This window comes from Papilio xuthus, unplaced genomic scaffold (assembly GCF_000836235.2).
Source record: "Papilio xuthus unplaced genomic scaffold, Pxut_1.1 DF828258.1, whole genome shotgun sequence".
In the NCBI taxonomy this organism is placed as follows: Eukaryota; Metazoa; Arthropoda; class Insecta; order Lepidoptera; family Papilionidae; genus Papilio; species Papilio xuthus.
The window spans coordinates 1,983,329-2,000,850 of NW_013530391.1; the positions used below are offsets into that span (position 1 = coordinate 1,983,329).

At 34.2% G+C, this 17,522-nt stretch overlaps 1 protein-coding gene across 2 annotated transcripts in view; it reads right to left on the reverse strand.

Moving 5' to 3' along the window:
* Positions 1-17,522, reverse strand: part of CrebA (Cyclic-AMP response element binding protein A) — an 84,331-nt gene that overhangs the window by 3,684 nt on the left and 63,125 nt on the right. For both annotated transcript variants that reach the window (XM_013306180.1, XM_013306181.1), the window contains 5 exons: positions 10,845-11,043; positions 2,700-2,896; positions 780-930; positions 295-482; positions 44-187 (listed from right to left, as the gene is read on the reverse strand). In XM_013306180.1, the coding sequence (XP_013161634.1) occupies positions 44-187; positions 295-482; positions 780-930; positions 2,700-2,896; positions 10,845-11,043 (879 nt within the window). The remainder of the gene's footprint in view (positions 1-43; positions 188-294; positions 483-779; positions 931-2,699; positions 2,897-10,844; positions 11,044-17,522) is intronic.

The window sequence follows — 17,522 nt, forward strand, 5'->3', positions numbered from 1 at the left end:
AATTTAGTGTCAAAATAATGAAATGAGAAAAACTATAATTGACCTTGTTTTTGATTTTCCTCCTGATCTTTTTGAGGGACTTCTCCTCGGCCTTGGTGAGGGGTAGGCGCGTGGGCACCGGGTAGCCCTCCGCTAGCAATGTGCGCTTCTCTTCTTCCGTCAGCACTAGGGTTCCAGTTGACCCTTTCTGTAACAGAGCATTTTAAGCAGATTAATTTGACGCTTAAGTTTTCGCTATGGTCAAAGTGTGTAGTAAGACATTTTAATGCAACTTTTTAGGCCTCAGTATATTACCGGCTGTGAGCTGATCAGTGGCGTGTTGATAGGTTGCCGCGAGTGCTGTGAGTGCTGGGAGACGTAAAGGTGTGCGCGGCGCGTGGGCGCAGCTGGCGCAGGCGGTGCGGGCTCGTGCGCCGGCGACAGCGCGCCCTCGCTGTCCGACGATGAGAGCGACGACGGCGGTGTGGGCGGCAGATTGAAACCTACATACATAATAACACTATTTAGTATTTAAATGTTGCACTTAAAGTTGTTTAAGGGATCCTTAGGGTGGCAGTAAATATGTGAGAATAACTAATAAAAGCTGAACAATTTAAATATTAATTGGAAAAGTTATGGATTAATTACAATTACTGTACGTCTCAAAAGACCTACTCAAAATGCGGAAACAACGAGTGTATGAACGCCGTTAAGCGATAGTCATCAGTTTTTACTAAACTATTATTAGCTAGCTTGTATTATGTTCTGTTTGATGTGTTGGTCGTCAGCTCGAGTTGTACCTGAGGTGCCGGAGCTGGAGGTGACCTTGATGGATAGCTTGTTGGATGAGAGTGAGCCGGCAATGCGCGGCGCGGCACTCAACAGCAGCTGGGGGACGCCCGCCGCGCCCACCTGCTGCAGTACTGCTTGCGGCATGTGGATAGTGCCCGTCTGCAACAACAAACAAATAAATCTTACATTGAATTGAGCTTAATATTTCAAAAGGTACCCTTTGTTGTTGTTATTCTTATAATTATTATTACAAATATTAATATATCTTTAAGGAAGTTCCTAGATGTGATATGGTTGTCGATGAAAAACAAATTAGACGAACATTCTAAATTAACATATTCACGTAAATAATTCGTGTAAAATTGTTTAGATAAGATTATCATGTTGAGCGGTACGAACTCGGGTGACCTTTTATTTTTCTGTCCAGTCATTGCATACAGCCGGCAGCAGTGAGGAAGCGCGCCTTTAGAAATACTCTTACAAGTGGAGAGGATGATTAATGTAACGGTGAGCAAGTAATGAGAAATTCTTTATATACATTTGTATACCACACTGTATTGATTCGTTGATGAGCTGTTTTCTAATAGAAACGACTAACAAGCCAGTAACTTGGTATGTGATCAGAAGGGGATTTTTTTTTAAATAAAATTAAACTAAATTAACAACCGAGTCATTAAGTATACAAAACGAACCTATTTATTTAGAATCTTTTAATTAACTACGAAGAAAATCCTTAGAATACTCTTCTTGGTTTATACGGTAAAGAAATGTGAATTGCCATAAGTATTTTTGCACGGCCGTTTCAAGCTTTTAAAGAATTCGCAAAGAGTTTGCATATCAATCACTTAAAGAATCTAAAACGTGTATTGGATCTTGGTTTAAACAGATATAATTATAACAGTGGTAGAGCCTGCTTTAACATCTTCGCACGAATTGGCCCGGTTCGCTCTATGAAATACCACGACCACCGCGTTTCGTCTGATGAGTGTGCGGCCCGGAGGCCTAATTTAGTCCTGTTTCCCTTCCCACCTTTTTTCTTATAAGGTAAGGATGGGAAGGTAAGTGGACTTTCCGGATGAGAGGATGAATATATTTTCTTTATGTGCATCCTCTCCTCCGTCGATTAAAGGTAGGCAAGGCATATGCAATTGCGTATGTCAATGGGCAACGGTTTCTTCGCTATATCAGCGATTTAAGGTGGCCGCTCGTTCGTTTGCCATCTTATGATATATAAAAAAAAAGAAATATTAATAAGAGAAGTACATAAGGAATTTTAGGTTAGATACTATTACTTTAACTACAAGTAAACAATTCCTTGTTTATTAAGTAAGATTGAAAGACGTAGAATTGCAAGTATAGAATTCGTGTTCGTGACTTTACCAAGAAAAATATCTCATTGTCTTCTATACAGTTATTTAACAAAGAGAACAATTATTAAATAGGTATTTGCTTAGTACATGAAACACGACTTCAAACCCAATAATGATTTATTCATTAGATATATTGATGTCATTAGCGTACAAGTATAGTATCAAGCGTTTAATTGGCAAGTCAAGACTTCAAGCTTCTTCTGCCCGACAGCATAGAAGGCAGCTCTTTGTAATAATACTAGCTGTCGCCTGCGACTCCGTCCTCGTGACAAAAAACTTAATTAGTGTAGCCCACCCATCCATCCATTCACATCACATCCATCCAAACATCTTCAAGGCATAAATTGGAAAAAAAATAGTATCTTATGTCCATCTCTTGGCTCTAAGCTCGGTAGGTAGGGTTTATGGGGTTTTGATTTAAGATTTAGTAATTTCTTACTAAGTAATCTTTCGATTGGATCAAGCTTTTCATAAAACATCACAAAAACACACAAAAACGTATAAGATAATTGCATACTAAACAAGGTTGATCGTTCGTTTACAGTATAAGGATGTTACCGTGTGGTCAATGACGTAGTCGAGGTGTGTGAGGGACGCAGACGTGGGCGTTGGCGTTGGCGAGGGCGAGGGCGGGCAGGAGGAGGCGGGCGATTCGGGCTCCGACTTGGGCTCGGCCTTCACTAGCGGAGAGCTGGAGCGCCGCCGGCTGCGCCACGCACTGGCCGGGATCGCGGGGTAGCACTCGTCTTCCATGTCTGAAACGAAAGAGCATTTATTATAGTGTGTCTATTTAAGATAGATTAGTTTGACAACTTATTTGACAATTCACTAGAGATGGGTAGATTTAAATCGGTTATAAAAATTTTCGATTTTCAATGTTTGTTCTCATAGACCTTGCAATCGAAAATTACGTAATTATTGTTTTTGAATCATGATATAAATTAAAATGTTTCTTTTTTTTTATATCATATGGTGGAAAACGAGCGAGCGGCCACCTGAAATAGCGAAGTGACCGTTGCCCATAGACATACGCAATTGCATTCTTGCATGCATTCTTTTTATGCCAACTTTATATTTCAAAATAACGTAGAAAAATAAAATCTTAAACCAGAAATTGCGCGAGCTATAGCTAAAACATTGTCAGAAGAAATTACCAAAAACTTTTCTACGATTACAACTTTCTAATTATACAAAAAAGAAATTAAATCTCAATCAAAGGCTGTAAAATACAGACAGGAAGAACACATAGGCTATTAAAAAAGTATTTTTTAATTCCGAGCGGACGAAGTCGCGGACAAAAGCTATTTGAAATAAATTTATGATAGTAAATGGGCTAATAGCTAAACAAGTTCTTAATATTTCCTAATATCCGTGTATATGCACAGAACAGTTAACAATAACCAAGTCTAATGCATTCAACACACTCCTGTTTTAGTATTCAATGACGCAAACTTAATCTATACTTAGCTTTAATGATCAAATTATTTTAAGACATGAAATAACCATAAGGTAAAATAATATATTCTCTTTCCATATTAGTTTAGCAGAAAACATGAGCTATAAAGTTTAACTACAACTTCAACGGTAAACGATTCTTCATTATTTAACTAAGAAGATATATAATATTATATTGTTTTGTAAATTAATGTACGCTTGGTTCCTTATATCTGTATAAAACATATCCTTATCCTTCTCATTATCTTTGACAAAACAATATTATTTTTTGGTATATCATAAGGTGGCAAACGAGCGAGCAGCCACCGTTGCCCATAGACATACGCAATTGCATATCTGTTGCCTACCTATAATCGACGGAGGAGAGGATGCACAGAAGAAAATATTTCCATCCATCCTCTCATTCGGAAAGTCCACTTCCATTTCCCCATCCTCTCCTTACCCTTTTTCTTAAAAAAGGGTGGGAAGGGAAAGAGGACTAAGTTAGGCCTCCTGGACTCATCCTCATCAGACGAAACGAGGAATTTCTTCCACTTCACGCCTGTCTTCTGTGTGGTTGTGGTATTTCACCGAGCAAGCCGGGCCAATTCGTGCCAAGATGTTAAAGCGGGCTCTACCACTGCTAAATCCTAATGTATAAATAATATGTTTTAGAATGGGATTTTCGTCTCAGAAACTCACAGTATTGGTAACTTCGCCCATCACATAGGCATTTATTATTTTGAGTTAGTATTTCAAAGTTACTTTGTCAGATAAAGGTTAGATTAATCAGGATGTAAACTGTTTTTCTTGTTTTAGAAATAGGTACTTAATATGTCCAGCGAATTGATAATTTATACCTAAATTAATATGTGATGATACCGCCTTTAAAATACGGCACACTTTAGATATATAAATTGTTTATTGACAACGAATTAATTCAACATTCATGAATAATTAAAACATTAAAATAACCGTCTTGTTAAATATGCTAATAATACGGACTGAGAGTTGCTTAGATTGTCACAACAAAAATAAAAAATCGTAAAAAAAAAACATTTTTGCAAAAGAAATAGATAAAACAAAAGAAGCGGGGTGGAATGTTCTGTAAATATTTTCATACGTTTTATAACCTGCATGGAATAGCAACTCTAAATTAAATATAACAGTTAAATTGTAATGATTACCGTTAGTTACGCGGGCGGAATAATAAATAAGAAGGAAATTTGGACTCGAATACATTAAGGGCTACAAAAAAGGTATTTTTTTTATGTCACAAGCATTTCTGGTGCATTTCAATAAGCTTTCTAATTTAATTATTGAATATTTATAATCGTATAATTAAAACATTAAACAAAGTATTGTTTTTTTTATTAGTTCTGACAGTTTTGAAACATTTAATTCCGATATCAATATGTTTTTTGAAACTGAAAAGTTAGCGCCTTGTTAATTTTAATAGTTGAATAAAATTTAAATTCAAAAGTCTTAATAAAGGACGATAACAATAAACATAGGCATGAAGACACTGAAAATAATTTACATTTGTAAAGCAAAAAATGTAGTAAAAATTGTAAAGAATTAATTCCTATTATAACAGTTTGTAAAAGCCTGTTGTAATAAATGTTATCAATAGAAAATATTTTAGTACAAGTAATGCTTTATACAATAGAAGATATCTGCATTTATATTCAACCAGAGTCCCATAGTTATCGATATTAGCATAACTACGTTTGTAAAACGAACATATCAATATAACCTATTAATATTCAAATAAGGCCGTCATTCGCCTCTTTCCCGTTGTCGTAAAATTATAGTCTCAATATAGTTGTCGTGCACATATTTTCTACACTAATATAAAAAGGAAAGATTTGTTTGTTTGCTCCGAAACTACTGTTGTGATTTGAGAATTTCTTTCACTTTGGCGACAGGTTTTATTGCTAATAAGCTATCGCCCCCGACTACATCCACGCGGAAAGAAAAAACTTAATTAGTAGCATGTGTTCTTCCAGACAATATTTTATTTTTATAAGAGAAGGGGGCAAAAAAGCGGCGAGAACACCAAGGTGATCAACGACACCCATGGACATCTGCAACACCAGAGGAACTGCAGATGCGTTGCCGGCCTTTAAGGAAATGGTATGCTCGCTTCTAAGAGGTCCCTAAGTCTATATCATAATTCAAATATAGCATATCTGAAATTTAAACTTGACGGACCTGGTCAAGGTTGCGGGAGTGCACTGGATGCGAGCGGCACAGGACCGGGCATTGTGGCAATCGATGGGGGAGGCCTACGTCTAGCAGTGGATGAATTTAGACTGATGATGATGATGATTAGCGTCAAAAAGAACGGCTAGATGTATTAATTTTACAATTCGATATGTACGATTAAAATCTTTTAATAACTCAGATAGATATTTTTGATTATTTGTACTAATCGATATATCTGAGTATTCGTGAATTTGTGTAGACGGCTGACATTTACATGTTAACATGAGTCAACATCGGCTCACAAGAATTCCTTTCACCGAAACCGAACGCGGATTGTCGGCAACGTTTTATTTAAACATACGATCAAACGGTAAACTTAGATAAATACTTTTACAACAATATTATATAAACTATTTATTAATTAACTATGCGGAATATTTTCTACGTTTAATGTTTAACATTCTTTTGACTTTTAACTCTTAACTTGGACTTGTGACTTGAACTCTATAGACCCGTTAAGTCAAGTCAAATTGAAATCAAATTCAAGCGACTGATATTTACACTTTTGCATATAAAGAACACGAATGATAAAATTACAATAAAATTAAATGCAATTTGTGGCAAGAACAAAGCTATACTTTCTGAATAGATAGTCAAACCTTAAGTTACTGTAGAGTTCGGCTTAACAAAGTTTTAAGTCAACGTAAACCGAGCTGACTAATTTACCTTCGATATTTTAAGATTCATTTAAATTAGTCCGAAAAAAAAAACTAAAATCATTTTGCTCCCTGACCTAACTTAATCTAAATTGTGTCAAGTTTTTGTTTGTACACAAATAAAGGGAAGTTTACAAGTGACTTTGATTGTCTGTATAAGGTATCAATTGATAAATGCGCCTTGGTTATAAGGGCAAGGTAATTTCCCGTCCGACCTCATTGCTTTTTTACATCTCTACGATTTATACTCTCTTTATATTTCTTGAAATTAAACTCAGCCAGTAAACTCTATTCTATATAAACTCCACAGATTTTCTTGAAATTATATCATATTTCTCGTATGTGAACTCCTAAATTTATGTAAACATTTTAGAGGCAACAAACATTTCCTTTATATACTAGCTGTCGCCCACGACTCCGTTTGTGCGGAATTAAAAAAAGGTCTTACTAAGTATGCTATGTGTTCTTCCAGACTATGTTCTACATGTGTGTCAAATCTCATCAATATCCATTAAGCTGTTATGGAGATACCTTCTAACAAACATCCATCTATCTAAACTTTCGTATTTATAATATTAATAATAAAGTAAGATTAACACATGTTTAAGGATAGTCACTTCTTTGAAAGAAAAAGATAACACAATGTTTTTGTGTGGGAGTTAATTTCTGCAGTGGTAACCACCTTAAAAAAAATATTGCCTTATCAAGAACACAATCAGATGAGTGTGCGCTTTAGACACATGTGACAGATAACCTATCTAACTTCCTGGTTATTGTAATGCCCTATCGCCATGTTGAACACATTACTGATATTTAGAATAGACATATCGAAAATCTGTCTATTAAAATATACTTTTTTTATATCAAAAGGTGGCAAACGAGCTGAAATAACGAAGTGACTGCTGCCCATAGATATACGAAATTGCTTATGCGTTGCCTACCTTTAATCGACGGAGGAGAGGATACACAGAAAGAAAATATCTTCCCTTTCCATGCATCCTCACATCCGGAAAGTCCACTTCCACTTCCCATCCTTTCCTTATAAAGAAAAGGATAGGAAGGGAAAGAGGACTAAATTAGGCTCCGGGATACACACTCATCAAACGAAACGCGGAATTGCTTCCACTTGACGCCTGTCTTCTGTGTGGTCGTGGTATTGTACCGGGCGAGCCGGGCCGATTCGTGCGAAGATGTTAAAGCGGGCTCTGTTAAGTATTACTTATTATCTGTTCAATTTATTTTTAAACAGACAAAATATATATCTAAATCATAATTAATAAAAAGAAAATTAAAGATAGACTTATTTTATAATTTACGTATTTATAAACTTATATGAATATTCAAAAAATTTTTGTATAAAAATAAGCACATAAATTCAATGCCTACATCAAACATTTAGGATAAGCTTTCGTGTTATTGGCTAAGTAATACAAATGGTTTGATATCATTTTGTTTATGGTGGCCTCCTACGAATAAGATTATATTGAAACATTTTAACCAAAAAACAGATAACATACCCAAATGGACGCTAATGGAAAAATATTTGATTCTTTTCACTCTATTTCACATCTTACTAATATTATAAATGAAAATGTTTGTATGGATGGATGGATATTTGCTTGATGGTATCTCCAGAACGGCTATATGGATCTTGATGAAATTTGCAATAAATGTTCTACATAGTCTGGAAGAACACAAAGGTTACTATTTAACATTTTTTATACAGCGCGGACTGAGTCGCGAACGACAGCTAGTAGCATAATAATATTATTATTATTAATCGACTTCATAAATGAAGGATGCCTATATGTATTTTTTATATCTAATACCCTCATTTTCATAAAATACCTAGACTAAACAAATAAAGTTCATATTCGAAATTTAATTTTAATTATTAAGATCGCGACGAAAGGAAGTTTTGTGCGTTTCTTTATCTGTTGCTTTTTGTTAAAAAAACATGGATTTTAACTGCTAATGAACGTTTCATAGTTATCAATACGTACAAACCGTATACCATATCCACATTTTTGTGAACCCGCTGGACAAGTGCAAGTTGCACGGGTATTTATGCAGACCAGAATGACAACACTTTTTAAATAGCTCAACCACCATGGAATATTCTTTTTATAAATAACAATTTCAGTATAGCAATGAATAAAACTAAATGATACAAGTATAACACAGTTTCTTTGTTTTATTATTTGACTATATAATATGTTATGTAAAACTAGCTGATATATAAAAAAACTTAATTAGTGTAGCCTATGACTATGTTTTATAGGTATGCCAAATTTAATCGAGATCCGTTCAGCCGTTCTAGAGATGTCTTTAAACACCCATCCATCCACATCACATCCATCTAAACATTCGCATTTATAATATTAGTAAGTTAAATAAAATGGAATTTTTGAAGGCATAAATTCGAAAAAAATGAATATATAGTATCCTATGTTCGTCTCCTGGCTGTAAGCTACCTCCTCACCAACTTTCAGCCATATATGTAGGTAAAGCCGTTCTTGAGTTATAAATAATGTAACTAACACGACTTTTTTATATATAAAAGATGTGTAACGTTTTTTTACATAAGTAAATTGAAGCATCTTGCGGTATCTAAAAATGCTTTAAGTACTCACAGATGAGTAAGATTCGATAGTTAAAGATAACAAGGATTATGTTTACTTTACCGCACATATTCCGTATGCCTAAATAAGAAATAACCACGTGAAAGCATACTAGCTGTCGTCCGCGACTCCTTCTGCACGGATTTAAAAAACTGAGTAGCCTATGTGTTCTTTCAGACTATGATCTACATGCCAAATTTCATCGAGATCCGTTGAGCCGTATTGGAGATACATTTTAACAAACATCCATCTAAACATTCGCATTTATAATATTAGTAAGAATATTTTATCGAATCAATTAAAGAGAAAAACATTTATCTATGTTACAGATTAAGCAGGATTTGTATAACGTGACCGTATTTGCTTTTAATGCAAAAAATAAATTGCATAGATGCACGCAGCGCACGTACGTGAAAGATATAATAACATACATATAAACACGATTACGCACAAATTCATCTTATTGGACACATTTTATTTCAGCATTTGTTTTTATTACGCACTTTTAAATTGAAACAAAAAGTAAAATGTTATAAAGCAGTATAAGGCGTTTTTTAATGTTTTCTATTCCTGTTTTTTTAATTAATTTTACTATCTTCTTTTATATATTATTAGTACTTTTGGGTATATCTATATATATAAAAGAAAGTCGTGTTAGTTACACTATTTTTTTATGCTTTATGCCTTGAAGAGCTGCTTTTTATTTAACTTATTAATATTATAAATACTAATGTTTAGATGGATGTGATGTGGATGGATGGATGGGCGGGCTACACTAATTAAGGTTTTTTTATATATCCACGCGGACGGAGTCGCGGGCGACAGATAGTATGCAAATATTTGGAAGGTGTGACATGAGGGAAAATAGTACTTACTTTGTGGTAAAAATAAATCTGTATATTTTATAATTAATTGCAAAATGTCAATATGTTTATTAAATATCTTATATAAAGGTAAACAACTTTTTAATAATATTTTCGCACACTTGTCATGCATTTCATGTTTTTTTAATTTTTCCGTGTATAATAACATGAGTGCCGACTGTCGGAATCTTTGTCGGTTTTACCAGAAAGGGACGGAAACATTTTAGTACCAAAATATTGGCAGTGGAAGCCCACGGTTACTAGGTTGATCTGTTCTGTTCTGTTCTGTTTCTTGTTTATGGCTCTCCCTCATCGGATTGGGCCAATGTCAAGTGTTTCCTTACTAGGTTGATTTTATACATCATAGAGAAAGCTTTTACGACAAACAGAAGCGGAACTTCCAAAAATTATTTGATTGACATTGTGCGCGTATTTAGTATACAATGCAAGACGTGACTAGAAACTTCCTTCCTGTAGCTATAAAAAAGAATTGTAATTAAATTAAATCCTTATCAAAAAAAACCGATGTTAGTTTTACAAAATCTCACTCAGTATATACTAATTTACAAAACGTTGAAATTTCTGATTATAAAGTAACTTTGATTGGGATATGATCGTAAGTAGGCATCTGAACGTTTTAATTTACTTACAGTGAATTTGTGAGAGCAAAATCTCTGTTTAAAACGCATGTTTTGTCTAAGATATGTGAACATTCTTTAGCTGATTCACAGATGTTTTGTCATGCTTCACGATGTGTTTTCTTTTTCAAAACACATGTATTGACATCCCACTCATTTTCTTCTAAACAAACAAAGACAAATATATGTTACGGTAAATCAAAAGCGTTAGTTGTCAGCTTACCATCGACTTTAGTGTGGTGTGGCGAAGGCGGGGCGGACTCTCCGTCGGAGTGCAGGCTGTAGGAGTGCTCTGTCTTGATGGGCACGGCGCCCAGGGCATCTGTCATTAGCCGGTCGTGCAGCACCACGCCCGACTTCGCCTCGCGCTCCACCAGCCAGTCGCTCATATCTGAGTCCTCGTCCAACACATCTTGCATCTCCTGTAAAGGAGAACAAAGATTTTTTAGAAACTGGGGCTCTAGAGAGAGATGAATAAACGGAAAGGAAGGCGTATTAACTTTAGATATCGAAGTAAAGGAAAGTATACATTATTGGTTGTTCTTACTCAATATGTTTATTTATAAAAAGTTACACTTGCATTTATACCATAGTATAGTTAGTTGAGTGCATACAGCTGTGACCAAAAAGGTAAAATTATGCAACAGAATTCGCTACCGTACATAAAATTAAGAGGATGAAATACCATTCTATAAGGGGGAAGCCTCGACCATTTCCTTGTGATAGTACATTATTTCAATTGTTTTTATAAAGTCCTTTAAGAAAATCTATACATTGTAATATCGATATTTTAACACTAGAGTGTTTTATAGATAATAAAACGTTTCAATTTTGTTAAAGTAGGGGTTAGAAGAAAAGCGATGTTATCGTTGCATCGCGCTCAATGCCGCATGAAAGCGGTGCTTCATTTGATTTCAATCATGACTCGCGTCACGTCACAGTCTTATGCGAGAATTCGCACGTGAGTTATGCGAGGTGATTCAGAAGAAATTGCTGCCGTGTGTTGCGACTACATCTGCTATCATGTGCTAACTATACAAGGCCTAATCATCGTCGTAATCCTTTTCACAAGGGCGGTGAAGTGAGATAGACGAGTAAGACAGGGCAGTACCATTATCGTTTGAACACGAGCACCATATTCTTATGAAGGGCCTTATTGATAAAACAATAGCAGTACCACACTGTACTGCTGTGGTTTACAGTTCTGCCCTCGTGTGAAACTAGCATTATGATGAAATGAAAGTGGTACGGATTGTAAAACCTTTTCTATGGCTAATATGAAATATGATACAACGTTCTTGGTTAATAAATTCTAATTTCAAAATTTAATTTGAAGTAATCGTAATTAATACAATTTAAAGTACGTGTTTTGAATATTCTATGTAGAGTACAGTTGACTGCTTTAGTGTTAATGAACTTCTTTCTAACATATCCATTTCCGCGAAGGCTCGAGTGTTCATACGGATATTTGCTAAGGCTATTATCACATAGAGGCGAAGTCAATGGACCTGCCGCAAATATCACTGTCACCTGTCAATGAACACGTGTTAATTACATCAATTTACGACTATTCTTTTTATCTAATTTCTTATTTTACATATTTATGATCATTTCTAGACCCAAAGAAACGTTCAATGTAGTTACAGCAGATGTAGTAAAGGATCTAGATTTTTGTGGAACATTATAATAAAAAACTAGTATATAAAAATCGAATTATAAACGAGTTCTGTGAGGCGATAGCCCATTTTGGAATTCTCTGGATGATATTTAAATATGATTTTTGTGGAACATTATAATAAAAAACTAGTATATAAAAATCGAATTATAAACGAGTTCTGTGAGGCGATAGACCATTTTGGAATTCTCTGGATGATATTTAAATATGATTAAGATGACGTTTGTGATTTTTCAAAATGTAGAAAGTAACCTCGTATTAATTTAAATCGCTAGAATTTTTTTTTATTTGGACCAACTAACGACTACATAATGTATATACATCAATATAATATATAACAAAGACTAACTAATTATGTAACCAACACCGTTGTTCACAACTATGGTAAAGAAAAGAAAGGAAAGAAAACAGTAATAAAACTATTCATGCAATTAAACAAATTAGTTCACAAAGACGAAAGAAATAAAATGAAAATCAGTTGACGTTGAACATAGCACAGTGTTTTTAAAATAATTTATTAAATCATATTTAGAAAATTAATTAACTTCTTAAAGTTATTCATCATTATTATTATATACATTTATTAGTTTATTTTAACACATAAATCATAATAAAAGCGGCAGCGCAGTTACAATCAAAATGATTTCATTTAACAGCTGTGGTAGAAGTAATAAATAACAAGAAACAGTAGCGACCCTCATTGTTCACGCGCTTTATTCACGCTAATGTATTTTATTGATGTAATGATTTGAACGCATAAACTTTGGCTCACGATTTCGGTTGCTCAGAGCATCTAGTGGAATGTTTATAAGGTCCCCATTAAAGTTATATTTTTTATAGAATTAAAAACAAATTTAATAAGTAGCCTATATATTCTACCAATATATACGTGAAGCCGTTTCGGAGATACCTTCAAACAAACGTCCATCCATCTAAACTAAGCTACCTAGCTTACAGCCAGGAGACGGACATAGGATACTAATTACTGATTTTTTTTTTCGAATTTATGTCTTGAAAAGCTGCTTTTTATTTAACTTACTAATATTATAAATGCGAATGTTGAGATGGATGTGATGTGGATGGATGGGCTACACTAATTAAGTTTTATATATATCCCTGCGGACGGAGTCGCGGGCGACAGCTAGTTTGTAATATAAGTATGACTTCATTTATCCATCGTTGTAATAGGAAGGACCGTGGGAATTGTGGCAAGATTATGAAATCAGTTAATTTCTGTCTACTCCTCAGGACCCTACTATGTGATGTAGTTTAAATAAGGTGTTCTGTTTTTCAATATCCTTAGGCTATCGTTGGTGTCGGAAGCTCATCAAGCAGTCAGTGTGCGCGTGAGGTCGGCGACCGCGTTCGGCGGGCCGTTCGTTCACCGCGCTTGCTCTCCGCCAAGGTGAGGGACAACGTTAATGGAATGGCGTTAGAACCGCGAATTGATACGTTATATTGACCTCGACGTACATGAGCCTGAGTCTATTTTTCTATGTTTTTTTTGTACAATTTAAATTAAGCATCTACGTTCGTTGCAAATGATAACTATTTGCCCGTCTGATGGCAGAATGGTGTATTATAAAACAGCTTTGTAACTATTAATTAAATATGTTTTTAATTGCTCAATAATGTGTCTCATTGATGGTGCTAATAAAACATTAAAGATATAATTGAATTGTACGGATAATTAACTTGCAATTGCTCAAGATAACTTACTGCTAATTAAACGCAGTTCAGTCTGTAAGGTGATTGATCTGTGCAGTTTTTTTTTTTAATTTTCTTTAAATCAACGATCATTAATTACTTTTTAAATGGTCAAGGTTTTCACTGCCTCAAATACCAAGCTATCTGTCACGTCAATAAAGTCACAACAAAGTATCTTTGGAATAACAAATGATGAGTAATGAATTACTTTTTTTAACATCAAATAATTTGTTGGATTCTAAATTGTAAATGATCGAAGCTTACAAAATTCAAGGCACATCGCTAATACTTATGCAGTGCCCAAATACACCGCGTCTTGCAGGCTATTGCCCCTAGGGTCCCGCCTCGACGTTCTGCCGTTTGTGGGAAATACCGAACCGTAAACTATTCCGTACGTGACTGCAATCGTAAGTAGCTTCTAAGGCCCGGTTAACACTTCACATTACCGTGCGTTTCCATTGGAGTAACATACGTAAACGTATATAATAAAGAACAAAAAGGAAAAGTCTTGGACAAAAAGCTGAAGAAACAGGAAGAGAGAGAAACCTATTGTAATATGATTTTTTTTTTCAAATAAGACAGTACCGTATTGAAAAGGATACATTGTTTAAATTAATGAATTAAGGAATAAATATTGATAAACTTATATAATTTAAAAACTCAATCTCATAAATTCATAAAAGAAGTTATTTGAAAGGCACAACTGACTAAACAAGACGAACCGGTATTATTCCAACAAATCACTAATAATGGTATCTCTTCAAGCTATCAAATTGTTAGCGGTTATATCATACTAATTGAGTTCTCGTTCGTAACTCGAAGTCCCCTACCACGGATCTTATTAAGTATGTTTTCGTGCCTGTTTCATTGCATGCATGAGTTTTTACAACGACGTAAAACTCTTCCGATTTAGTGTAAGTTGTGCTCATAGAATTTTAAAAATGATAAGGTAATAGCTTCATTGTGTTGCACCTTCCGGTGTTACCCGCTGTTACTTAACCGTCCCAATTGTGTTGATTTACGTAAGCTTTTTTAAGTACTTACTCTATTGTGTAGATATTGTAAGAAACAAAATACAACGTCGGTGTTTATTGGTTATCAGCTGTTACAGCGTCAGCCATTTACAGTACTTTATAATAGGAATCTTTTTATTGTATTTTATTGTGAAAGGATTTCGTCACTTCAGTAAGTAAAACACCGAATTATTACAATTTAAATCAAACAATTAATTATTTTTTATTAATTTGTAATAAAACCTCTATACGCGAGAGACATTGTCCGGTTTCGAAGGACCTCCATAAGCGAGAAACTCTGGTAAAGAATATTTCTAAAAGCGAACAAATATGGCGGTTCCTTATAGTCTCGCAACTCGCAGTAAATATGACAGAAATGAATTTTTGTCAACGTGAAATTGATTCGCTACAATCAAGACAGTTTCTTAAACTAAATATATACGTAGTGCTGTTCCGGATACATTTCAGTACTTGTTCGACACAATCGCAACACGACAACGACTTTCCAATGCGCTTTTACTCAAACCTTTTACAATTGAGTCATATAAAAGAAAGAAAAAATGTACTTTGTATAAGAAGCAAAAAATACAGCAAAAAGCAGATAACTGAATCTTGTTTTAGATTCATTACTTGAATAAGTGTTTTAGTAACCCACTTTATCTGTTTTATTTTTATACTCTGTAGAATATTTGCAAAAAATGTCTAATATAACTAATCTTTATAGAAGGTTGTAATGTTCCACCCAAGTTAACTAAAATAAGTCTCAAAGGCCGGCAACGCCCTTGCGCAATTCCTCTGGTATTGATATCCATGGGCGTCATTGAACACCTTGGTGTTCCCGTTGCTCGTTTGCCCCCTTCTCTTATAAAAAAAACTGACATTCACCAATTAGTATACAAAGTTTAAATAAAAAATACGTTAAAAGGTTTCTAAAGTGTGTCATCTATTCGTAACATTCACACGATCGGCCGTCACGTTTAGTGATGCGCATCACCGCAAAGGTTAAATGTAAATAAATAAATAAAAAATAATAATTACACATTTTGGAATCGTGTGCGCGTGAATTAGGCAACTCGCTTCGTGAGTTAGAAACTCGTATTGGCAACTATCCGAATAAACCTCACTCGAGTACCGCATGATTGAGAAGTGAAAATTAATGCGTGTAAGAATATGTATGTCAATGTATGGATTTTTCTACCGGTTATGTGTAACTAGAGCAACAACTGTATGAAACATATAACTTTACTTAATAAATAACTATTTATATAATAATTCTGGTTGTGAAGAACTAATACAGAGAGAAAATTGTCAATATTTGTATCAAAATTTGTCTACTAATTAACTCATAATAATCTTACTAATATTATAAATGCGAAAGTCTAGATGGATAGATGGATGTTTGTTTGAAAGTATCTCCGGAACGGCGCAATGGACCTTGATGAAATTTGCCACAGATGTAGAACATAATCTGGAAGAACACATCGGCTACGTATAAGTTTTTTTTTTAATTCCGCGAGAACCGAGGCGCGGGCGACAGCTATTTATTATTAATTAAAAATATAAATGAAATTACTTACCACTAATTTCTTTATAAAAAACATGTATAACTTTCATTATCAAATAAAAATATAAAATATTTTACAAACTTCGAGTTGTAACAGCAATTTCTCTCGATGGTTCATTACCGTGCATGTTAACACCTAAAGCAACAAGCAGATATCGTGATATCGACCTAATCACACGATCAATGGCCGGGGGGCTGTGATTAACGAGTATTGGTGGCATAACAATAATGCCAATTAAAATTTATCGTTCCACTCATCAAAATAAAGGTCATTTTACATCATCGCAACACAACGTTGTTGTGACCTTTGGATGATAAAAATGCACGTTTCTTTAACATAACGGGGCCTAATATTTGGACGAAGACAGCTTTATTATATTAATTAATATATTATCAGTTTAAATATAATACATTACTAAAAAACATATCCATTAATTTATCCATTTAGCGTACTACTTATTAATCAAAATTAAATCGATATCATATGAATTATAAATAAGTATACAATTGAATGTAGGCTGCTACCAATTTGCATGTTTTAAAATGTATTTGAATTGACACAACATTGTCACTTCTAGCACTGCCACTGCTATGTTAAAGAGTTTGCAAATATTAACAAATTACGAAGTAACTATTTAACACAATTCAATTATTAGACGAGTACAGGAAAAGAAATAACCGCATTTTTATAAGATTTTTTTTTAATTTACACAATAAAAATGTATTTTACTGCAAATCACTATCGATATCGATAAATTGGTGATAATTTTAAATAGCAACACTAAAATATTTTGTGAAGAAAAAGAACGTTTCGCTTTTTATGTTCGTCTTTTTCGACATAAAATAGCGTACCGTTATATTTACGAGCGTTGCATGATTAATCAAAATAATCTATCAACAATTCATTGAACAAAAGTCGAAACTGTTAAACAATCGAAATAC